Here is a 26,047-nt window from a genome sequence, read left to right as displayed (position 1 = left end):
CTTTTTGGCGGTACAAAGCTTTGCTAACTCACTGAACCGGTGTAAGGGTAAAACACGCCTCTTATACCCACTTTTTGCGACCCATACTTGAAAGTACATCAGCAAATTCATCGATGCTTATTAAGGAAGAGCTATGGGGACTTCTTGCAGCAATCTTCTACTAAGGCAAACTGCAGGTTTTAAAAGCCTAAACGAAAACATACTTTTTTACTTCTTGGTCAGAGTATCAACTAGTGTGCTTGTTCACTGAAAGTTATATGCATCTCCAACTTTGTCGCTTGGCGGTAACACAGTGTCAAGAAACCAGAAATAGGCATGTGCTTTGTAAAAAAGCGAACTTTACATAAACGTTGTCAGCCTAGACTTAAAAGACGGGTCAGGGAATACTTTAATGCAGAACGAGAACTCAAATTGTGCAAAACATAAAGAACCGAGCAAAAACAAGCTGATGAATCATATAAGACGTAGCACATTTAATCAGGAACAGGAGAGTCCAAGTCTCATTGGTCCAAGTAAAGGGCATGGGTGAACGGGGGTGAATATCAGCAAATTTGAAAAGAGAAGTAGTGGTGAAGAAACTATCAGAGTCATTCGCAACACAAAACGTGAATCGCTCTAGAAATAAATGTTCAAATAAATGGTTGTATCATATTATCGCTACAATTCTATGCAGAGATGATCTTGCCCTACACTTAAGCTCACGAGATTCCTTGGAATATCACGCGTCTATTGCAAGCACGGAGGGGAGAAACATTTTTATAAAAGGAGAAGTTATTGTCTTCCTAAAAAGGCTTGCCACAGTCTAGTTTCTCGAGTCCTTTCATGATGGCTTTGTGGAAAAGATCACTTTGTATATCTAAGTATGCATGACTATGTTCTCAGTGTTGCAGTGTTTGCTTTGTGTATGGAGAGTTTTTGTTCGTTTTTCCGCTTGCTATACCAGTAGAGCCACTATGTGCTTGGAATTTAGCCCGACCAAGCTGGTGACACCTGGTAGCTATAGACTACACCAAGCACACAGTATCTAACACAAGCCAGGAGACCACCTGCTGCTCCAGCCAACAAGTGACCCAGTGTAGGAGTACCCCGGGTGGGTGTGTCGTGTCTTGTGGAAGTGCAAGTGGTGCACCGTCATGTGCAGTGGTGAGTGTGAGTGATGTGTGTGGTGCGTGACAGCCGGATAAGAGCCACCGGATCAATGGAACACTGCCCAAGCAAGTGGGTAAAGCTTGCCAACAAGCGAAGAGTTTCTTGCCTCTGCCAGCACTGCCTTTATAACGTCATTTCCGAGTACAGGAAATGTCACGCTAGTGGTCCTATTGTAATTCCTGTTAATCACAGTCTGTGGTAGCTGCAGATATCACAGGCAGCAGTGAACAGGGACCATGAAATGGGGCTCGTTCTTTGAAAGGGCATTGTTACTGAGTCTGTGTTGCCTCACCAGCATCTTGAAAAATAAAAACCTTCAATGAAGAAATATCCATCGTAGTGAGGCAATAAAGGTTCCATGTGAAAAATGTTGGAATTTAGCACAAACTGAAATTCACATAGCCATTGTGTAATTTAAATTTCCTTCAATTCTTTTGCTGCCCACCGCACCCTATAAACTTGAATGTTATTTGCAGTGAAAGGACGCGCTACACGTGCACTAGGCAAATGCACACCACACACCTCAGAGACAGAAATAAAATTTCTGTTTAGTGCAAAAGTCAGTGCCCCCCTCTGAAGGCTGCTTGGGACTTTGAAGTACACACTGGTTCAACCAGGCAAGTAGTGGTAATTGAAATAAATAGTCATCTTGCAATGTTCTAAATCAAGTCCGTTCGTATTGCATTACAGCAGCAGAGTTTTTCGGAGTGGAGGATTAGAAGCAAAACTCTCTAACAGTGAAATTGAACTGATTAGTGGGCAGGATTCTTAGCCCAGGACGCCATTGGCGCAGCCCAGCGTCTTCGCCCTTTCAGCAAGCCGAAGCTGCTTACTCAGGTCTGAGCTGGCAATCTCACTGTCCCACTGCTCTTGAGTTGGACTAGGGATTGGATCAAGGTCTGGTTTTGGCATGCCCAGGCCGTATGAGTGTAGCCATGCATGGGTGGCCAGAGCACCTGCACAGGGGGTAGCATATATATTGTGGGATGGATGGTGTGTAGCTGGGTGGGGTGTGTATATGTGTTAGTTTGAAGCTGTCGAAGGGCTACTTCTTTTTCTGTTGTTCGCTGGTCGGCTGGCGGCGGGAAGGTGCGTCATGTGAGCATGTAGTGTTGGGTGATGTCGTATGTGACGAGCGAGTGCCTTGTCCTCTCGTTTTCCTCTTGCAGTGCCCGGTGAGCAAGCGTGAGCGTGAGCCACTGGATTGCCGCAAAGGGATCAGTGGGCAGTCATCCAGATGATCTTGATTGTTCTTTTCAGGGGGTTTTGGTCTATGAGTTAGGTGACTATTTTAGAAATTATTCTATCATTCGACCCGCCACTTAAAAGTCCACTTGGAGGATGGTGGACTTACAAAGGGTGACACTTGTAATGAGTGCAGTGTGGTTGTTACCCCTGCTGTTTCGGCATTTGTACGCACGTAGTCCGCAGCATCTGTGAAGACTGTTGTATACGCGAGTCGCTGACCCCCGGCCGTTCTGTCTTCGTTGATGCGAGTGCCAGAGAGAGCAGGTTTGCTTTAGTGCCTCTTGAGCTGTCTCTCACAGCATATAGTTTTGGATGCCGCGTTTTGAATTGGGAGTGGCAAACATCTCATTTTCAGGGTGATAGCCCCTCGGTCTAGTGTGTGCCTTGGCGGCAGCATGCACACCCTTGTTACCTGAAAGGGGGAGTCTAATCATCATTATGTTGTAATTATGGGCGGTACTTGCTTGTCTTTGCCCTGACCGCGTGCCCGACCTGAACTCCACATAGATGCACACGTTTTCGGCGGCTAGCTGCTTCAGTGAGGCTCGCTGGCCGCACTAGTCGAGGGATATGTACCTAACGGCCCCGAAGCGATGACTTGATGACCTTGACGGTGAAAGACCACATCATCCAAACGTTTTCTCAGATGTTGCTCATTAATGAGCAATTACATATGAGAAAACGTTTGGATGATCGCAAGCTTAAGAGACCATGAGGCACGATGGGGCCAGATTCTCTAAAGCGACGGCAGACATTTCGAAATGACGCGGTATTGGCGAGCAAACGCTCGGTTTGGGAGTCCTGCAGCTGGCCGAGAAACTGTGGAAGTTACGCAGCGCATCCACCGTTTTTGGGCCAGGAGGAGGGCCGGAACGACCGCAATATGACGCGCACAGTCTGTGTGTAGTTTCATTTTGATTGTTGCAATTGTTCGCTATTTTTTTTTTTGCCAAAACCTGTACTTTTGTGCGGAACATTTCGTACGCCTTGCACAGCAATGTGTTAACCGCGAAAATAGGATCGTGAGCCGGGAGGTGCAGGGAAATTGCAGGAGAGGCGAATTCTGAGAAAGGGAGGCGGAGCGCGCGCCGAGAGAGGGAAGCAGCAGCGCCGAAGAAGGGTAGGACGCTGTTGAACGTGCAATACGAGCCGACTTGAAAGGTGGAGGTGAGCATGAGCGAACGCGGGGCGAACATGAGGCCCCTGCTGATGGCGAGCGGGCGGCACGAACTTAGGAAGGAGCTGCTGGGCTGGTGAAGTGGTGACAAGAGCGGCCGCAGAGTTGGAGAAGGCCCAACTAGGCTTTCCCCTTCACATTCTAGGCAAGTTATAAGCGTCCCCCGAATTTTTTTTTTCTATAGCTTGTTTTGTTCAATTGTGGTGGACATTGCGCAGATGTGGGTGGGCGTGGGCATCATTTTTAAGAGATTTGTATCTCCCGCGCGAAAGGGTCAAAACAGATGAAGCACCGCTTGAAGTTGGCGAGATGGTGGCGACACCTGAGCCGAGTGCGCTTCGCCTGTTGGCGCCAAAAAAAGCGCCATTTGCCGGCCGTTGAGGTGAGCTCGCTTCGCTGTTGCGGTGAAAAATGCGATCACCGTGAAGCAATCGCCCGTGCGACTTGCCAAGAAATCTCATAGTTGAGTGCTGGGACGCTTTTGTTGCTCGTACGCCCGTTCCAGTGCGTCTTGGGTCGCCACGAGTTCGCGCCAAATCGCGGCTGGGGCTGCCCGACTCTTCGCCTTCCTGCCGGACCCGTCACGGTGGCTGCGGCACAAAGCGCGAACTGGAGCCCTTTGCTGGCTCTGTGCTCGTCTGATTGCTCTGGAAAAGCAGGGAAAAGAACTAGCGATTTAGCGCGGTGCTCGGGCCGCGCGCAGCCTGGCCGCGAAGTGCTAGGCTACGTGGGTGGCAAGAATGCCCTTAGGCTGATGCCAGCAGGGTGGCTGTCCGCGCAAGACACGCAACGTGACGAGTGACCTACAGTGGATCCGAGCGATCACAGGCAGACAAATGGACGGGATAGAAACGTCGAACTGCCCATTCACTTGAGGCCTTGACTGCCGTAGCTCGCTGCTACGTTGAAGCCAGAAGTGTTGCACGGTTTACGTGGAAGGCGTTTTCTGAGAAGTTAAAATAAACTTCTTATTTCTGCTGCGCAAGCCCAGTCACGCCTAGAGTGTGGGAATATCTTAAAGCATCCCTAGAAGTCAATTTTGCTGACCTGTGCCGTGCGGTTTTACGTAAACTGACGCCGTAGCCAGCGACGTGTCGTTTTGCAAGCACTCTTTTTATGGTCTAGCTGACGAAGCATGTCATCGCCCTGTGAAATGATTGTGGTACTTCATCTGTGTTGTTTCGGGTGCAATGAGTGACGATTTTGCCTTGGATTTACGCCCTCCGATTTCCTAATTCGTATCTCGTGTGTTGCTGTTGAGGTCGGCATTTTGCCAAAACTGTGAGCGTGATGTGCAACTGTGAATGGACTAAGTTGCGAGAGTTGAGGTGGTGCAGTGGAAAACTCATGCGTTGCAAGCGTTTGATACGTGTTCTGATTAAGTCTCAAGCGGGAAAAAGACCTGACCGCATTAAAATCTTGTCCTAGAATAAATACCCTTTGCATTCTTAAGAATACTCAGAACTTAGTGTAAATCTTACTGTTATGCACCGCTGCAAGCCCTGTTCTACCAGCACTCATTCTAGCTGTGGTAAATCTATTGCGGTGCAAATTTGATCAGGCCCTCCAAATTCAAATGAACACACCTAAAGGTTTCTCTGCCCTGTGTGCTGACTTGTCTGGCCTTTGTTGTGTTAACTCACCCCTTGAAATTTAAGTAGCAGAACACTTTGGGCTCTGTATTGTGTATTATATGAAACGGCAGTTCGATAAAATTACTGGTATTCCGCCAAAAAAAAAAAAAAAGCTTTAATGGTTACGAGAGCTCAGAAGTGATAATGGTTACACCAAATTATGGTTTCAGTCTAAATTATTCAGGGACTTTACATTGTATTATTCTTCGCCTCTTGCAGCTGCCATTTATGGTTCAAATGAGGCATTGGAAACAGTTGGTGCTTAGGACATGCAAAGGCCTAACTTTGGGGCACCAACAAAGCTTCCTTCCAATTTTGCTTAATTGGTAAACCAGTAGCCTACCAGTAGTGCTTCAGAAATGAACTTGCTCTGACTACTTTTTTCAACACACATTTGATTTAACAAACCCTTTTGATCAGTATCCCACCAATAGTGCAGGAAAAATCCCTTCACATTTTGTGGTCTGATGCTCTTCTAGTGAGGTTTACTGTAACTAGCTAGCTTTTTTCAACAGCTTACTGTCGTTGCTTCTTAATTACCTGTGTAGGTACAAACTGGGAATGCTTTGTTCTGCAAAGAGATGTAACCTCATGGCATTATGACGAGAGCTCTTGACAAAGAATGTGATGGAGTTAATTTAGATTGGTATGTAACGTTTCACTCGTGTTTATGGAGTAAATGATTGTAAAATGTACCGTAACTCTGCAGTTTTGCAATTTCCCTTCTGGCAGAGCTTGTGCGCCGTGTATCCGTCCACTAGAAAAAATGCCTGTGATTAGATGACCGTGCCACAACCAAAATAGCCGAGGCCATAATTCTGTTACATGAATAGCATGCTGCTGCATTTCTGGCCTGGGAGAACGTATCTACAAGATGAGGAAAGGTCATTTTCCTTGGCTGCCTTCCAAGAAACGCTGCCATTGCTGAATAGTGTGCCACGTTTGCTGTGTCACAATTCACTGTATGGTACTCAGTTTGGCATTGCTTTTTTTTCTTACTTTTTACATGCAGCAGATAAAATGACAGGCAAGGACTTAGTCTCATTTACAGTTGCACATTCCAAACCTACGTAGAAATCTCGAGGGGATGGGGGGGGGGGGGGGATTGGGAGCGAGTATTTCACTGGGATAAGTTTGAATTCAAAGGAAACCAAGCCCTGTGATTGGGTTCTATACACGTATAAAAATATATCTACTTATTCTTGGCATTAGAACTGCATTGTTATAGCCTACTAAAATTCCAGATGTTAGCCAAAATAGCAAATGTACAGCATGCATTTTAGCCTAATCTTCCTTCCCATGAAAAGTTGAGCTGCAGCGGGCGCAGGCTTAAATTCCAGGAAAATTGCTGTGTTGGCACAGGTGGCCACAAGGTCACCCATGTTGACCGCTTCAATATTTGTATGTCTCTCGTCCTCCTATTGTAGCTTCTTTAGAGCCGAAATCCTTTGTGTAGGTTCACAATTTCAGTGCCTAGGGGTTTATCTCAAAGAAACGGGGGTGGGGTTTTACTGATGATCTTTCTTGCTACTACATCTGTCAGTAGCTTTGAGATTTGAGGAAGTCTTGCCTGCGTGCTACAGCGCTCATTTTGACATGCATGTCTGTAATGGGAGCATGGGGACAGCTGCCACCTCTGTGCTTTAATTAATGGAAAGCTGATGTATTTATTCATTCTTTCCTCTCTCTCTCTTTTTTTTTTTTTTTTTTGCATTGGGACATTTTTGGCCTAGACCAGTCAAACATGGCACTTTCATTGATTTTGCTGATTAATTGGCACAAAAATTAACCACCCCATTTTAAAATCATTAGGAAATTAGTTGACATTGCTGAATGAGCCAGTCTTGTCGTTGCAATGGAGGTGGCAAACTTGCAATGGTTGTAAGGGTTACAAACAGCACTGGGTGCAACGAAGGGCCAGAGAGGGTGCCAGCAAACGGTGATTTATTGTGAAGACGCAGTGCATGTCGGGGGGCCCCCACTGAGTCCGGCGCTGTGTTTCTGTGTGCACAGGACATGAGCGGCCAGCAACTGATGGTGGTCGGTGGTGGCGGCTTGCGCATGGACGTGCTCCCCAAAGGATCGCCTGTGGTACGTACGCTGCCCTTGTCATTATTCATTGAGGCTGGTGCATCATTAGTAGGGGCAGTCAAATCCCGCAAGCATCCCAGAATGGAAGCATACTACAACGTTTCACGCAGCGTGATAGGGGTGTTGCTCATCGACATTGATTGGCTATCAAGTGTGCTTGCCAAGGACTGTGTCCTACAGCTTGCATTCAGACGTTATTCAAAGCTAGCTACGGTTATAGCCGCACAGATATATGCACCGGAGGACTTTGGCTGAACAGTCTGCATGGCAAAGATCTCGGGTGTTTATCAGGCTTGCTGTGCGGCAGCGTGAAAGCAGTAAAAGGGAAGTGCATTTTCTTGCTGTCTTCTCTTTTTTACACCAGCTCTTTAAATCTCTGTTGAATAAGTAATACTCAGTCCTCCAACTTCGATTCCATCGAGCAATGGTCAGAAGGAATTATCCAATCGGTTTCCAAACACACCAAAACAATTCAGCTTACCACCGATAACCCTGACACTGATCCACACCTCCTACACCTATGGGAGGCTCGCAGAAGCATGATCAAGCGGTGGAAAAAAAGGAAAACCAACCGTGCCCTCAAACTACGCATAGCTCAAATTACTGCAGAGGCCACGGAATATGCACATCATCTCAGTAGACAAAACTGGGACCAGTTTTGCGACCAACTACAAGGCACGCTGAGCAACTGCCGAACATGGCACATTCTGAAAAAGCTTATCGGCAATACAGAAACGAGGGCAGCCACAACACACCATATACGCCGTCTCATTCACCAATACCAAGGGGACAACCAACAATTACTCAGAGACCTGGCTGACCGTTACATAGGTCCCATCCCCGCCACCCATCGTCGGCTGTCCGCTTACGCTGGTAATCCCAACCCAGACCTTGACAGACCCTTTACGGAGGCGGAAATAACCGCAGCTCTTCAGACCCTGACAAGAAACACAACGCCAGGTCACAACAAAGTCAACAACAAGACACTTAGGAACCTGGACTCTCATGCCATAGAATGGTTGCTGCACTACATCAACGAGCAATGGGAAAAGGGTCAAGTACCTGCTTTCTGGAAACATGCTGACATCAGCTTAATTCCCAAACCTGGAAAACCCATAAACTTCGCAAACCTACGTCCAATTTCCCTGACATCGTGCGTAGGCAAGTTATATGAACATATGGTGCATAATAGGCTTGCCCCTTACCTCGAAGACAAGGATCACTGGCCTCACAGCATGTACGGCTTCCGCTCGCACCTTTCTACACAAGATATACTCCTGCAAATCAAAGAAGACATCCTGGACAATCTAAGCAGCCAACACAAAAGCGCCATCTTGGCCCTTGACGTCAAAGGGGCCTTCGACAATGTCACACACCATGCTATATTAGAAGGCCTACAGTCAACCCACTGCGGCGAGCGGGCATACAACTTTGTACAAAATTTCTTGACAGACCGCACAGCGACAATTGGCATCGGAAACCTTAGAACAGACAAACTACCGACACCACCGAAAGGGACACCCCAGGGCTCTGTCATATCCCCTCTACTTTTCAATTTGGCAATGAAAGACCTTCCAGCACAATTGGATAATATCCCAGGCATCAGTCACGGTATCTACGCCGATGATATTACAATATGGACATGCACGGGCTCTGCCGGCACACAGCAAGACGCCTTGCAAGAAGCAATTCAAACCACCGAACAGTACCTTCGCCGACGTGGCCTGTACTGCACTCCAGATAAATCCGAATTACTGCTCCTTAAAAAGCGAACCAGAGGTCGACCCCCGGCGCCAATTCCTGATATCGAACTTCGAATCAACAACGCTCCAATCCCCCAGGTCAAAACTCTCCGCCTGCTAGGACTTACGCTACAGCAAGACGCTCCGGAGCTGGCATGGCAATGCTCCATAAACTGCAAACTACAATTCATCAAGTTCTACATCTCATACGCCGTATCACAAATCGCCGACATGGCCTCAAAGAACAGGACACAATTAAAATTGTGCAAGCATTAATAACGAGCAGAATTACGTATGGAACGCCGTATCTAGCCCTGAAAAATAACGAAAAAGAAAAACTCAATATCTTGATCCGAAAAGCCTACAAATTTTCTCTTGGTTTACCCCTCACTGCTTCTACAGACAAATTATTGCAATTAGGCCTGCACAACACTTGGGAGGAATTGGCTGAAGCCCACAAAACTAGCCAATTGGAACGCCTAAAACTCACCAAGACGGGAAGACACACCCTACGAAAACTGGGTTACGAAGTCCCGAAAGAAAATAACGCTAAACAACGCATTCCTCTACATGTTAGAGAGAAAATCACTGTCGCCCAAATACCAAGAAATATGCATCCGATCCACAACAAAGCACGACGCAAGGCAAGAGTTCAAGCTCTTCGAACTGCATACGGGAAACGGCCTGACGTTAGGTACGTGGACGCATCACTATACCCCAGTAGATCAGCCCACGCCATCAGCATAGCCAATAACCAGGGACTGGAGCTAGCTTCAGCTTCTATACCTACCAAGGACATCGACACCGCCGAAGAAGCAGCCATTGCCCTTGCAGCTACCACTGGCAAAGAACATGTCATCATCCTATCAGACTCCCAGACGGCGTGTCGAAACTTTCAAATTGGACACATTTCATCAACATCAGCAAAAATTTTATCGGCCCACCCTGATTTACCCGAAATTGTCATCATATGGACACCGGCTCATTCATCACTGGAAGGGAATGAGGCGGCTCATGCCGCAGCCCGAGCCCACACTCACCGGGCGTCTCCTTCTGTGATGTCAGCCAGTCCTTCCATTAGCCCAACGAGAGAAATAATCCCCAGAAGGTACAGTGACATCCTGGCCCACTACCGCTTGGGACGAAGAACCTTTCCGCCTCCACATCTCAACATGTCTCGCGAAGACACGGTCATCTACAGACAGCTACAGACTAACACATTTCCACATGGTACATTACTACACTCAATGCATCCGACACTGCACACATACATTTGTAAATTCTGCGTGGAGCCATGCACTCTCTACCACATGGTATGGGAGTGCCGCCACACACCATCCCTTGCCCCAAACCCAAATCCCTCACTTGAGCAGTGGGAGGGTCGGTTGACCAGCTCCAACCCGGATCACCAACAACATCTGGTAGACCGGGCGAGACAGGCCGCCAAGACCCAGGGCTTCCTGGACTAAGGAGGGCCCCCACCTGGCGGTCAACCCAACAACATTGACTGCTCAATTAAATGTTTATTCCTCCTCCTCAGTCCTATCACTGTATCGAGAGTCACATGGTGGCAAGCTTGGCCAATAACACTAGCCGTGTCTGCAAAGATTTAGCAAACACTGAAGAGGAGGAAACGTTTAACAGCGACAAAAGAGAGACTTCATATTGGCAGATGAGACAAAAATTGGGGTGTAACCAGCAACACGGGTGGGAGAGTGACTGTAACGGGGAGCTTCTATGTGCACCTGTGTGCAATTAATGCCAAAATCTGGCAACCTTTTGCAGTGCTGACATGTAACTGAAAAAGGGGAGAAGAAAGCAGCAGGGAACGGAATCGGCAGGAGATTATGGAATCAGTCTACCTGTTAAATGGTGACATTGTTCATAAAATTTGGTTGCCCTGGCCTCAAAAGGTACCGGAAGTCTGGAAAAATTTTCTGCATAGTAATTCTAATATTTTAATCCGCATGAATGGGCTATAGAAGTATAAGAGCCATCATACTACATGTTCAAGCTGTATACTAAAGTAACAGTATAAGTGGCAATCTATATTTCGTTGGCCTAGAGAACAGTGAGTGCATAGGAATGATTACTGAACTGTGAGTTACGTTCATGCTACCAACTGGGTAGTCAAGAAATTGGCAGAATAATGCAATGTAACAGAAACAGAAGAAACAAATCCCTCCATAGGCTGTTATAGGTTGTGCAATATAACTTTAAAAAATCAGTGGGAACAGCAGCAGTCATGGAAGCATTCTGAAGAGGCCAGGGGGTTGAGATTAAAATTGTAAATGAGAGGAAGAAGTATAATTCTTTTAAAGTGTGTTGCCAATGTTTGACCAATGAATGCAGAATCTATAGTTCATCTCACAAGCTACATGCAGCACTGTGGAGGCTACATTGTTGTCCCCCTCAGGCCGCCTAACTCACCGCGAAGGAAGCGACAAAAGGCGCGGGGCCGTGCGGTGCCACTTGCCGAGAGGGGAGAAGGGAGTGTCCTTTCAGGACCCCCTTCACGGCGGATTAGGCGCCCTCAGTGGGCGCACTATTGATAACAATGTAGCCTCCACAGTGCTGCATGTAGCTTATGAGATGAACTATAGGAAATGCTGCAAAGTAGGGAAGAGCAGATTAACGGCATCACTTTTATTAGGATGGTGTACAACCAAGTGCATTTTCTAGTAGCTTATGGAGTAGAAACTCTGTACTACTGGGTGCCTTGGAAGATAATTTGGAATAGTAACGGGCTAATTGTGGATAGGTGTGTAATCCTTTGGTGTGGGTGTCACGGACTAGGGGACAAATTATGATGCAAGCGGCCAACAAGAGGGCTATCATGGAAGTCACAGTCCACAAACTGTGTAGTAGGGGCAAGCAGAGGTGCAACAAAATTCAGGCTGTGGGCAAAGGTTAGGTTGCTGACATAGGACAGGCCGACAATATTGGCAGAGACCCAGTCATGTTGTGCAAGGCATCAAAAGGCTCACTAAGATTATGGTGTTCAGCAAAATTTTGCCCATACTTTTCCTTTAGAATTGCAGATGTTGACCCAACAAAGTAATAAGTAACGTCTGCTATAAAGAAAATTGCTATGAGTGCTGAACTTTGTATTAAAAGCTGGGTGTGCAGTCCTACTAATGAACAAAAAAAAAATGAAAATCTGCTCAACTGAAGTTGGACAGCTGGCAAGTTTTGGTAACATTGTTACATTGCTGGCTTGCAATCCAAATTTGAGTTACAAGCATCCACTGTAGCTGTATTGTAATGGTTGTTTTGCCACTGCCTGACATGCACAACAATGATGTCAAAGGGCCACCTTTCATAACATCTGCATCATCTAACTGCAACTCGCAGTTTCTCGCGTAACTTTGCAGTGTTTCAGAAATGCTAACAGCTTCTGCATAGACCACTCAACTTCTCAAAATGTGCATCTTTTCTTTTCAACAAGCAAAACACCCTTGAAATATAAAAAAAACAGAAATGATGGTTAATCATGGAGTTTTCTTATAGGCCCATCTTCTCACTAGATACAACTGGAACCTCTCTCCAAAAAGCTCACCTCATAACAAAGTACTTTTGGGTTCACAATTGGATAAGCCTGTCATGAACAGGTATTTGTTTGACTTAAGTCACCAATTTTAAACCATCAATGGCAGAGATCAAGATTTTTAGTTGGCCCAGCCAATTACAATCTGTTTATTGCTGGTGTTTTGTGTGATGCTGAATTCAATCCTCATGCAGATTTTAAGCCAGCGTTCGCTCTGCCGGCTACCGGGAGCCCAAGCACCTGACGCAGCTCACTGGAATGCTAAGCGAGCACAAGACGATGCAGACTTTCCCGACCTGTGAGTGGGCTTTTTGTAAGATGTCCACACACGTCTGTGCAGCCAAACTTCAGTACATCATGTAAAACTTGGATGTATCAAATTGTGCCTGATATGGAACGAGTTTTTATGTCTCTAGGACTGCAGTGGCGAAGTGTAGCAAATCCCAACTTTATTTTTAATAAGGTACTGGTCACTGGCAATGGTACGGTTGCCAGTGTCTTTTTTACACTTGGTGTGGGCTGGAAAATGGTGGGAATACTGGAGCAGTCCAGAAAACGAATCCTCGAAATTTGCCTGCGACTGTAATGGAAGGATGAAAACATTTTTGCACTGCAAAGAAATATGTGAAGCATTGTAACTGGCATGCCATTAAGGGACAAACGGCAGGCCCTTTCTTGTTGTGCCAGTTGCAGTGCCTATAAAAGAGATGCGTGACCTCCAACCGCTCCTATCCTGCGCGGCCCGAGTCCAATCTTTGCGTCCAAATTTTCTTATTCCATTCCTTCATCGAGTTTACGGCCTTCCCCCTTCTTTTAGACCTCTCTCGGCAGCCACTCCGTTATTCTGGTGGCCCACTGGTAGTCATTTCCTCTCACTGCATGGCCAGCCCAAGGCCATTACTTTTTCTTAATTTGGGCTAGGATATTTTCTACTCGAGTTCGTTTCCTAAACCAAAAAGTGTGTTTCTTATCTCTGAGTGTTGCTGCTATCATCCTTTGTTTTTAATTTTCTCTCCAGTTGTTTAGCAAGTTTGTGCCCCATATGTCGTCACGGGCAGCGTGCATTGGTTGTATGCTATTCTTTTCAGCGACAGAGGTAGCTTACTTTTCGTTATTAGGGAGTGGTTGCCTAGTGCACTCCAGCCCGTATCTATTCTGTGCCGGATTTCTTTCCCGTGGTTTGGATCAGCACTCACGACTGTCCAAGGTAGTTATAGGGAGGCAAAGCTCAAGTTTGTCCAGAGGGCGCAGCGCTGTTTTTCTCGCGAAGTGGCGGCCTTGTCTTTTCCCGGGCGTACGAGGGGTGCTTGCTGTGCTTAGGGCATGCTACGTTAAGCGCACATGCAGCCAGGCAGCCCCATTGTTCGCATTCGCGAGTTGGGGAGATCAGTGCTGCGGGCGATGCAGGGCGACGGAGGGGACTTGGCAACTGCTAGCACGTGCAAATCGCGAGCACGCACGGTTATCAGGTGTGGTTGGTCGGGCCACGGGCATCTTCTTTGGTTTGGGAGCTCTGTAAACAGGTTCGGCAGGTGTTCCGTATAGTCGTTTTACGATGTCTAAGATGGTAAAACTAAAAGTGGAGGCTAATCCCGCTGCCTTTTTTTTTCTCTCTTTCTTCTATTTTCTTTTTTTCTTTTTCTTTTTTGTAGGCGGTGAGGATAAAAAATAGGCGAAAACTTTCCCTGTTGCGCCTTAGCATTGAAAACTTCCGAGTTCGACGGCCTTGCTTTCTTCCGTTCTCTTCACTGTTTCTCAGCCTGCCTTAATACATCTGAAGCCGCCTCAGTCTTAGAAGTCTCGCTTTATAGCACAACAAGGCAATCACGTTTTGTCGCAGAAGTGTCTACAGGGTCATGAAAAAACACATAAATAGTAGAAAACAGGAATTGAACGTCATTGGAGTCCTGACTCCTGACAAGCTGTACTGTTGTTCCCGCCGCATTGTCACCCTAACCCATAGTTTGTACTCCAAGCGGGCCAATGTGTGACAAACGTTGCGAGCGAAAATTCCTTCAATGACGAACAAAATAGTCAGCGCACCCCTTTAATAGCAAGTGCCTTTTTAACGCGTCTTTCATATGAGGCAGCTGATTGTTTCAAGAGTCACAAATAACATATAACCCATAATCATTCATGTTTATCTCGCATTTCTTGCAAACCTCAGTGCTTGTGCAGTCCATAAAATTCCGATGCCCGGAGCGCGAACATGTGAAGGAAGTAACAAACAAGAGAGAAAAATACGCTGTGACAAATTGAACAGCTGTCGCCTTGCTGGCGAAAAGACGGCAGCCAATGACCATCCAACAACACGTTTCATTTCATGAAATCTCCTTGGCACTCGGCCGGTCGAGCGGCGCGTAGCAGATGACGCGTCTCTAGCAGGTGGCAAGACAAGCGCTGGCAAAATGAACTCTGTAGCTACTCTAAGTTTAAACCAAACTTGCTGGACACATGCTAATGATTATGGTTTCATAAGTCGAAAAAAATTTTACCGAGACCTCACCTAGCGCGAGAAATGCAGCACACACGCAGCAAAAAAACGCACGCACTAAAGCGGCGGCAGCTCCCGCATACACCTGGAGAGGGAGACTGCAGCGCCCTCCAGCGACTTTTCCGTAGCCTATACTCTTCCGCTTGTTCTAGCATTGAGTTACCTAAGCTGAAGAGGGAACTTTCAGCATGCTTACGTATCATTACTTTGGACTCATTCAGATTTATTTGTAGTCCCATGGCCAAGCTTTATGATTCTTACTTTCTAAGAGTTTCCTTTCGTTTTTGAGATTTCGCACCTAACCATCCTATGATCGCTGTTCCAAATCTTGTTTAGCAACTCTACATCTTGCACAATACCTGGGTTGCCACTTCAAATTCAGTAAATTTCATATTAATTTTTTTCGTACTGTTGGGACTTTTCTATGTCAATTTCCTATTGTTTTGTTTGTAGAAGAATGTGTTCATTAACCTCAAGTTATTTTTCTCTGCAAATCCCACCAGTGTATCTCCTCGACAGTTGGTACTGCCAATTCCAAATTTTCCCACTGACCTTTCTCCTGCTTGCTTCTCACCTACTTTTGCATTAAAGTCTCCCATCGCAATCATGAACTGTGTTTTTCCTTTCTTCATTGCCAATTCAATGTTCTCATAGAAACTGTCTGTGGCCTCATCATCGTAGCTAGCTGTTACCACATAAGCTTGTACTATCTTTAACCTGTATCTCTTTTTAGCTTGATCACTACGACTGAGACTCTTTCATTAAAGGCCAACTGCACTCAAATTTCACCCTCGCTAAATGCCTTCGAAATGTGTAGTAGGTACCATAAGAACTACTGCGACGCGACCGGTAGCTCTGTGCAATCCGTGGTTATTCAGTTTCAGGCACTCAAAATAGCGCCCTTGCAGACGACAAAGCACCTGCCGGCGTGTCGCGCAAACAGCCATTTAGCGAAAGTGACATGCCAGCCGTCTTGGCCGATCGGCCTGCCTCGCAGCGGGAGAATCCAGGAAACTCGTATTTCGTGCCGGTACGCCTGGCTTTCATGACTCCGAAGAGGCTTCGTTGACCGTACGGTTCTCTCCTTTTCGAGTGTCGGTGTGCTGCTGCCAGAGCGCACGTGCTTGCGGGACAAGCGCTCGCTTGTCCGCGCGCCTCCCACACCCGCGCACGCGCGCGCTCACACTCTCCTCCTGGCTGGCCGAGCCGGCCGCATCGACCGGTCCGCACAGCTCGCGCCGTCAGGCCAGGCCACAGAACCGTCTGGCCGCTCGCGCCGACGGCTGATACGTCACTTCCGCCTGCGCATAATGGCCGCGTTTTGCCCAGTTTCGTTTTCAAAATCGTCGATTTTTGCTGGTCGCTGGCGGCGTAATTACGCACATTTTAGGCGTCATACTTCGTACATCGCGGTCTTTTTAGTCATACTATACAGGAACAGTGATTTCGCGCGGTCGAAATTTTTCATACTTCGTACATCGCGGTCTTTTTAGTCATACTATACAGGAACAGTGATTTCGCGCGGTCGAAATTTTGAGTGCAGTTGGCCTTTAATTCTGAAGAACTACTCCATGTTCCCTGCTTTTTCTGTGTAAATCAAGAATCCCACTTTGTGCTCCTTCCATTCTTGACGTCCTTAATAGCACACAATATGCCTGCTACAATACACAATATGCCTCCATGAAGCCTTCCCTTTTCTTCTATCTTCACTTAACTCTATGGTGTCCCACTTAATGTCCGAGAGCTGCTCCAACAATAAAGCTAAGCTTCCCTCGGTATAGACAGAGTATGGGCGTTGTACATTGCCATGCTTAAGTTAAACTTACGACATAAACTTAAAAAGAGCATCGTCCATTTTCTCACAATGAATTGGGGAAAGACTTAATTAAGGGATAAGCAGATGAGCTGCCTGTGCGGTTCTCAATAGCAGCAAGGTGACTGTAGCAAAATTGCAAAAACATTGCACAGCAAAGTGGCAGAAACATTGTCTGCTTCAACGTCGTAGAAGTACAGTCAGAAGATTTATGTGGGTTAGCAGAGACCTATCGCCTTTTTTTACTGTCGCTGTCTGTTAATATACAACTAGCGGCAAGTGGGTGGGAGTACTGGAGCTATCCGGTATGCGACCTGTCCGGCCGTCAGCCACCATGCTGGGGAATCGCACGGGCATTTACAACTACTCCTCTAAGGTAGCAGCACCGCCCTTGCTTGAATGACTTTATAAGTGGCCCCTCTTCACAATGTCTGGCCAGCTTCCCTGTATCATTGGCAAGTGGGAGGGAAATGAGACAGAAATGCCTGCCTTTTTATTTGCAAACAAACGAAACATCTTTTTACATCACAAAATCTGAAAGGCCATTGAGCTGCTCATCCACTTATCCCCTTAAATCTTTTCCTGTTTCATCGTAGGAAGGTTGGCTGTTTCAGTGAAAGGCAAAAGTAACAAAAGTAGTTCAACCTTTAGTGTCCGCTCAGTTTTTCTGTGGTTGTGGAATTGCATTTCTCTGCACAGTTATTCCCTTGGTTTGAATCGGTTTGACAAAAGCAAGTTTAGGCAAAAAAAAAAAAAGAATCTCATCCTTATTTGCAGTGTAGTCACGAACACAACATTTTAAAACACCTTCACGACATGCTTTATTATTGGCTTTTTTTTCCCCACTCGTTTGAAAGTGCCTGTGGAGACAGCACTGTCGTTTCCTGTCTGTGCAGCAAGCGGCGCTGCAAGGGCGGTGGGGAGAAGGGCAGCAAGGGGCTGCGCCACTTCTCCATGAAGGTATGCGAGAAGGTGCAGCGGAAGGGCACCACCTCGTACAATGAGGTGGCCGACGAGCTGGTGGCCGAGTTTGCGACGCCCGAGGCGGCCGGCGTGCCGCCCCCTCGCGGAGGCGGTGGGGGCGGCAGTGGCGGACCCGCCGACCAGGCGTACGACCAGAAGAACATCCGGAGGCGGGTGTACGACGCGCTCAACGTGCTCATGGCCATGAACATCATCTCGAAGGAGAAGAAGGAGATCCGCTGGCTGGGGCTGCCCACGAACTCGGCGCAGGAGTGCCAGCGGCTGGAGAAGGAGAAGCAGCGGCGGCTGGAGCAGATTGCCGCCAAGCGGCAGCAGCTCTACGACCTGCTGCTGCAGCAGATCGCATACAAGAACCTGGTGGAGCGCAACCGGGCCCTGGAGCGCAACCGCCAGGGCCCCGCCCCAGCCTCCACCATCCCGCTGCCCTTCATCATCATCAACACCAACAAGCAGACCGTCATCGACTGCAGCATCTCCAGCGACAAGTACGTACGGGCTTCTGGATGAGGCCGAGGAGCTGGACTGTAACTACAGTAACACCTCGTTACAAGAGACACTTACGTGTCTCTTGTAACCAAGGTCTCTTGTATGCAATGTCACTAACATGGGGAACATAGGAAAACCAACCAAACCGCGTTCATTCAAGTGTCTCTTATAACCAAGTGTCTCTTGTAACAGTCTCTTGTAGCGAGGTTTAACTGTATAACTATCACTGGTCTCCACTCCCACGTCTGCTTAAAGGCAGTGTGGTTGAGTTGAGGTGCTGGGCCCTTTGTGCAGTGGAATGGCCACCCTACTAAAGAAAGGAAAGATTTACTTAAAAATGTACAGAAAGCCCTGTGCGGCATTGTATTCTTTTTAGGGGGGGGGGGGATCTTTGCACATATACCTCTGTGTACTTTTGCATGAGTAGCCCTAGCCCTGAGACTACTTATTAGATAGAGGCCCCTTTATTAGATCTTGCGTCGTGTGTTACGGAGGGGCAGACAGCAGTCTGGGGAAGTGACCAAAAAATACTTGCACATAAAACGAGGCTAGCAAAGAAGGGGCCAGCTGCACCAGTTGTAAGCATGAGTGGCTTCAGCAAGAACTGGCTGCACCATTGCAATTCTGCTGCTGCGAGTCACATGAAGAAGTTCCTGTGACGTCATAAAGGCTTGGCGAGAAGGGCACTGGTGAATCGCCACAATTTCCACCGTTTTTCGTTTTGCCTAGGTTAATTGTTTGAATCTTTTATTAAAATCAGTGTCATTGTTGTTGGCACAAGGCAGACCTTTGCATGAACCAAACTTGTGTCTTCTCTCGTGGTCCCTTCAACAGCGGCAGGGGCTGTAGGTGGGTCTGCCTTTCCACTCAAGCATAGTTTTCCTGTTTTAACACGTGCTATCAAATTACAGGCTGTTACCATGTCGTTTATGAACTTACGGAGCAATCAGTGTAGCCATGCGGCCGTTTATGTAATTTGGTGGCCCTAGGGCATTTCACATTTTAAAAGACCAGCCCTTACAAAGGGAAGAGAAAACACAAGGATCGTGCGTGTGCTTGCTGCGTGGTATTTTCTTCCAGAGATTGAAAAAAAAAAGGGTTTCCCCCTTCCTCCCCGCTGTTGCGGTGCAGGTCGGAGTACCTATTCCACTTCGACAACACGTTTGAGATCCACGACGACATCGAGGTCCTCAAGCGCATGGGGTTGGCTCTGGGCCTTGACAAGGGCTCCTGCTCCCAAGATGACCTTGAGAGGGCACGGCGCATGGTGCCCCGCAGCCTCGAGCCCTACGTGCTCCGTGAGTGTCCACTCCTTTCACACTTTGCAGCCTGAGCAATTAATATTTTTGAAGTGTTTTGAAGCATGGAAATGCAATGCATTTGTTACAATGATACAAGCATGTGGGCTTTGTTGGAAATGAGAAATGATTTAAAGTCTATTCTTTGCAGCGCGTTTAAATGAGTCAGGTTCCGTAAGTATCCCGCTTTGAGTGCCACTTTGAAGGCGGCGCCAGGCTAACGCACAGCGCATGGGTTGGTTGGGGCTGGAGCGCCAGAGGAAGGTGCTTTTGGAGTCTCCTTGTCTCCTTGGCATTGGGTGAACTCTGCCCACCTGCACCTCATTTCGCATCACAATGATGTGGTTGTGCCCATGCAGCCCCAGTCAACATGCTTTGGATAAGAAGGCCTAGCTGTGCACTGCCACAAGCCCTGGTTTTCAGGTCAAATGATGTGCAATACTTTTTTTTTTTTCTCTTATTCTTTTTTTATCTACAACATAGGGAATAACAACAAACTTGTCTTTCTTCATATTTTAACACCCAGGTTAAGTCCTCCCGACAAAAAGGTGTTGACACCGCAGCACTTTCAAAACTAGTTTGTTAACTACGCACATTTCTTACCCGGTAGTTGCACCTGTTTACGTCTTATTGCTTTTTGTACATTTATATCAGGTGTGAAATGTCCGTAGCGGCGCTCATAGTTACGATTTTTGTGCTTTCACGGCATTTGCAGCGCAGGTGTTTAAAATAGAATTAAGGCATTGTTCTTAGCACTGAGACAAGTACTCGCAACAAGACGGTTCGAAAGCGAGGATCATAAGGCCATGCCTTGGGAATGCCTGTGAAGTTTTATAAGTCAATTTAATTTTGCATGCTTTGTGCTGCCCTGCATGCCAAGTTGCCTTCTTAGAGGTTGCAGGAACAATCATACAACTGCCATTTGGTTTATTTGCTCAAGGAAATTGGGATAATCATAGGTTGTCAGAATAGTCACACCCTCATTACGCTTATAAGGGAACTCGAGTGGTTGAAATCCCCACACGAGGTGAAAGTTGTTTCCGCATAAAATATATCATGAGCCTTTTTGTGAGCTACCCACTAAAACATACTGAAGAATTTGTCGCAAGCTATTTGCTTCAGAAGCAAAGGTTGCCACGTATTTGCACAGCCCTACAAATTAGTATACAGTTAAGTGTTTGCTGGCAAATGATGCTTTACGCAATGAAGAGTACTTGAGCGGTTTAGACAAGCCTGGCATGGTCTGTACTAATTAGCGAAAATGTATGGTCAGCCTTTAGCTTTTATAGCGTGTACAAATATTTTTATATCTGCTGCGGGTTCTCACTGTTTCACTGGTCGCCTCAGATAAAAGTGCTTTGCTATCCAGCTGTGCGCTTTGCTCTGGTGCGAAGCCTTTGATTCAGCCGAGACCGGTAGTTTCGCTAGTCTATTTGAAGTCCCTCACTCTGGTTGAATTGTGCTAAACTTTTTGAAGTTTAGTTGCCACTCTTAATCGACCAGTGGAGCCCACCACTTGCTACATGTGCTGTTTGTCACAGGGCCCACCAGGCTTGCCCGGTGACGTAAGTACTGTTTGAGTGGCGCCTCAAGCAGGTGCTCATGTCGTGCCCGTGTGAGTGTTCGCTGAACAAAAACTGGTGCCTTTTATTTTCCGAAATGCAGAGATGGCCCAGGCTGGCTCGGAGGTGGTTGCCAAACCAAGCGAGTAAGTTTTTATATGCTGCAATTCACTGAGCAGGAATTGTTCAGTTCAATTTCAGTACTAATTATGCTGCCAGCTATGCTTTGAAATGTGCAACTGGGGAGCCAGTCACAGAAAATTTTTCTCGGGTGATATTTTGCATAACAGCTTTGTGTCTGCTTTATCAAGCAATGAGAAGCTGCTAAATTTGTACAACCGTCGTGGCAGTTCATCATCTTCATCGACCTCTTGATATGTGCGTCAGGAGGATAGCCTCTGCCATAGACTGGTAACTGAATCTGTTCTTTGCCCTCAAATATTCTCATCTCAACTCGCCGTAGAGTTCTTGGTCTACCGCTAACTCATGCCCTGTCCATTTAAATCCGCTCTCCTTCTGGGGTGATCCACCTGTTCGCAGATCGAGCCCAACTCTGCTTGCCCTCTTTAGCCAAGGTGTCCTCTGCACGAGTTTGTTCCCTAGTCTATGATGCTCGCTTCCCATACCTTTAACCGCACGTGTCATCCTTGTTTCAATAGGTCTGTAAATGAACACTAAGTTTATGTCAATATTCATAGCAAGAACACACGTCTCAGTGAGGAGGGTGATGTGCAGGGGGCATCCACATCAGTTCTGTGCATATGGCACCCTAACCGTGTTACCAAATCCAGTCTGCACTGCCTGTGATGTACCAGCAACTGCTTCCTGGCTGTCCCTGTGTGGTTTTTGATTTGGTGAAATGAACCAACTAGTCCAAATGCTGACTACTGATGAGTACCATACTCCGTTGGAAGTCCTTAAATTCAGTTTTTCTCATACAGTTGTCCCATTTCCTTCTGCCTGAAAGCAACTGCAGCCTTGTTTCTCGGCTTGAGCTGCCAGGGCTGCACCTAATTTTTTCCCTTCATTTCCATGCTTCAGAAAAAAAATGCCCATTCATACCTAGAAAACAGCGCTAAAAATGATATGACAGGAAGAAACGACAGACACTGCCCTGAAGCAAACTGCACTGATGTTTGTCGTTTCTTCCTGTAGTATCATTTTTGTCGTTTCTTCCTGTTGTATCGTTTTTGGCGCTGCTTTTCTAAGTCTGCCAACTAGCCTGCCTCAGTTCACTTGTTCAGTCCATTCATATGTACAAGCATCACAAGTCCCAACACCACAATCCTATCCCATTCAGTATGCTAAGTCGTAGCAGCCAAGGGCAAAAGGCATTGAAAATTGTTGTAGAGTTATGCTGATGCACGATTTAATTTGCTCGCCTATGCCTCTAGTATATGCATTCTTGAGGAGGAGAGTACTGCATTTGGGAGTAGTGCCTGTGGTGTGCTTGCATGTTTTTTTTTTTTTTTTCCCCTTATTTCTCTAAGAACCCCCGAAGCTGCCATTTCTGCCCGACAATGTTTTGTGATTGAGTTGACAGCACTAGGTAATTTTTTCTACCATACAGTAATATATTCGTTGCTCTGGGTAGCTTTGTTCACGAGTTATAGGCTGGAGATGCACGTGAGGGCTTTACACAAAACATTATGCCTGTCATTTCTTTAGATAACTGCTTGCTGTTCCACGCAACGCAAGTATAGTTTGCATTGTTCCTGTGCCTGCTGAGGGTTTTTTTTTTTTTTCTTTCATGCTTCAGTGTGCGTTTTCCGTGGCAGGCAAATGTTCGGCTCGAGCTAAAGTTGACAAAGCCCAACACAAGCTGCAGTTGTCCACCAAGCAGCGAGATATTCACGGCTATCCCTGGCTACTTTCAGTTTCTGCTTTTTCACCTTTTTTGCTCTTTGTCAGCGAGGCCCACTACTGCTAACTAGAATGATATTTGTCAAAGTTGGTCGCAAAAGTGTTGAAGCGCTACTACCCTTCCATGCAGGCCCCAGCGTGATTCGTCTCGGCATTCGAGTGTGGCATCGCTCTCCGACGGCCAACCAGGATCGTCGGAGGATGAAGAGGACTTTTCGGATTCTGACTGACCGCTTTTTATTCAGTGTGGTGGATTGATGGCTCACTGTGGCCTTGTGGCCACCATCTCGCTCCTGGTCCCGCTGCCCTCGACGGCAGACGTTTTGTGCCCTGCGTACCTTCTTATTTTTTTAATAACGGCTGATCCGAGATATCTTTTAAGGTTAGATGTATGCTGTATCCTTGCCTTACTGAAGCGTCCCTGTACTGTCGCGGTGGGAGCGCTCAAGACGGGATCACTGTGGCCAGTGGACTTGCTGGGAGAATAAAGACTGAGAAATGATGCATACTGAAGGCATTGTTTCGTGTTTGCAGACTGTTTTGAACATGAGAATTTAGGAAAAGCTTGAGAATATTTTGAAAACACATACCTTTGTACAAATGTAGTGCTACAGAATGACATTCACATGTCTGTATGCTTTTCCTGCCGTTCTGCTTTCCTTGTGAACACAGTGTCGTAATGACGTGCCTTTGATGCAGATAGGCAGTTTTGAGTTGTGTAAATTTTCTTTCCTCTTAAAAATCACTTCGTGCTTTCTTAGAATGTTGCTAAGCAAACGCAGCAACATTTAAAGTACTTGTTAGACACGTTACTTATCACGTATGATTGTGATTCTTAAGTCATTATTTTCTGTACTACTAGCTATTTGTGGTGGTATAGCTTGTGTAATAGGAGAGGTGCTGCAGGCCAGTTTTAGCTAAATACGCACTGGAGGCAAAGAAGCAACCATTTTTAAAGGTATACAATCGCCTTGTAATGAACAGATATATTATTCTGCCTTTGCACTGTCTCCAGCGATGCACTGTTTTCGTAAAGCTTTTGCAGCATGCTGCGGGCTTGTGGGCTTGAAACATGCAGAGGATGTGCCATCTCTCACCAAAGGCTTGTTAGCATTAGTTTGCACAGCTAGTGACCTCTCTTTTGCATTTTGCAGTGCCTTGCAATTACTTTATGCGGACGAATTATTTGAATATGGTTTCATAAAGTGACGATGATGCAACCTCCAGGCTTCACAAATGTCCCTTGCTCATTTCACTATTCGTAGTTTGTGACTTGGAAAACACAAGTTTTCAAGAATAAAGCTTGAAAAATCGTGGTTTTAAACACAATAACGTTGTATAGTGCTAGCCAGCAGCAACTGCTGTGTCTGCATGGTGGTATGCCTGTAGTTCACGCCAGAGACTAGCAGGGCCTGCTTTTAGGAAGGGCACGTGATGTCAATGAAGCTTTTCACATATAGACGTGTGGAAAAATGAGGAACTCCTGGGCCCCGTAGCACGCACATATCCTTTCACGCGCAGCAAACCCCTAGGAAAAGGTTAAGCGTCATCCTTCCTCTTTCACTTCCCACGCTGCTTGTTAGTTGAGTGATCCAAAATGATTGTGTCGAAAGTGCTGTGGCCTTCTGTGTTACTACTTGGTTTACGTAGGTTGTGAGTGCAGCCGTGAAACCGAGGTCGTTTGAGTGGCCGATATACGCCTCGAGCTTCGCGATCACGCCACTTCTCCGCGGCGTTGACGGGATTTGCACTGCCTGGCTGATAGGGGCTCGTGCAGTGTTTTGGTTCTGTTTCGCTTCTTTTCGCCTTTCCGCGCCCTAAAAAAACTTGTTATGGTGACGTCTATGGGCGAAGAGTCCGTTTAGGTCACTTAAAAAGCAGCTGCGTCTTCGTAGAGTACGCGATCGCCTGGAAGAGCTACCAGGGGACGCGGTTCTGCGCGCTTCGTCACCCCTCTTCCGGGCGTCGGCGACAGCAGCAACACATCACCCATGTTATCTCCAAAACATCAGGCACAAATGAATTCTACCGTCGCCTCGTTTAGACCTGATACTGGCACAATGAGAGGTTGGCTTCATTTTGCAGCGTGGACAACGAATGCGGCTCTGTTTCGAATATATACGTCACAGAAAAATATGTTTCGGGGATGTGATTACCCAATCCCGGACAATAACTTATACCTTTTATAAGAATATAAACCATGTGACAATTTTAAGTAAATTCCAAGCCTGTGCGTTGTTAAATATGTGCCCACACACGCCATATAGCAAGAATCAAGGCAAGTTAATGAAACCACGGAAAAATAAATGCTGTGCAAGTGCGGAATTAGGAAACATAATAGCTCTAATGGAAATGAAAAAAAAAAAACTGCAGTTTCTGACATGCTAAAGACGTTCGTCGAAACTTAAGCCGGGTAGGGTTCACTAGACCAACTATACGCGAAATGCACTGCTATTTCGCTCTGTACAAATGCGGAGCGGTATCAAGCAGTGAACATCTTAGTATAATCCCACTCACAGATCTTGCGTTCACTTTGCTTTTGTTTTTCTACTTTAACGAAGAGCTGATCGTACGGCGGATGCATTTTTGGAAGTATACAGGGTAGGCTGTTCAGCAAGCGATGAAAGGTGTCGTTGGAAGAGTGTGGTATGTGATAAGGCCCTCTGATTTCAGTTTCTGTTTTATTCTGCAGGCTCCCTGTGCCATATGACGATATTTCGAAGAAGCATTTAGTCGCGGACTAAATGCTTTCGAAGAAGCATTTAGTGTCATCCAGTCACCTGTCTTGTCTAAATCCATTTTGCAGTTCCCCAAGGATTTCATTTTCTTCCCTCCATGCTTGAATTTCTAATTTTATCGCCTGCAATACGAATCCATACACTACCGGCGTTACTGTGAGTGGTCTGTATGAATCAATACTGGCTTTGTTGCCTCTGCCTTATATATATTAAAGTCATCC

The 26,047-nt window shown here is 46.6% G+C and overlaps 1 protein-coding gene across 4 annotated transcripts; it reads left to right on the top strand.

The window, feature by feature from the left end:
- Positions 1–3,571: 3,571 nt before the first annotated feature.
- On the top strand, positions 3,572–23,601 carry Dp (transcription factor Dp). Of its 4 annotated transcripts, none has more exons than XM_077700546.1 (7): positions 3,572–3,719; positions 7,222–7,299; positions 12,783–12,886; positions 17,792–18,364; positions 19,497–19,663; positions 21,329–21,371; positions 23,219–23,601. In XM_077700546.1, the coding sequence occupies exons 2-7, from the start codon at positions 7,225–7,227 to the stop codon at positions 23,316–23,318; spliced, it is 1,062 nt and encodes a 353-aa protein (XP_077556672.1). In that variant the 5' UTR covers positions 3,572–3,719; positions 7,222–7,224; the 3' UTR covers positions 23,319–23,601. The 4 variants fall into 4 exon arrangements, with proteins under 4 accessions (XP_077556672.1, XP_077556669.1, XP_077556671.1 ...); XM_077700543.1 differs by lacking the exon at positions 3,572–3,719 and adding an exon at positions 3,815–3,956; XM_077700545.1 differs by lacking the exon at positions 3,572–3,719 and adding an exon at positions 3,906–4,036.
- The last annotated feature ends 2,446 nt before the right edge of the window (positions 23,602–26,047 follow it).

This window comes from Haemaphysalis longicornis, unplaced genomic scaffold, assembly GCF_048455015.1.
Source record: "Haemaphysalis longicornis isolate Haplotype H1 unplaced genomic scaffold, Haemaphysalis longicornis Haplotype H1 scaffold_2, whole genome shotgun sequence".
Taxonomy (NCBI): domain Eukaryota; kingdom Metazoa; phylum Arthropoda; class Arachnida; order Ixodida; family Ixodidae; genus Haemaphysalis; species Haemaphysalis longicornis.
Note: the sequence above shows the minus strand (reverse complement) of the source record. Positions and strands in the feature narration are given on the sequence as shown.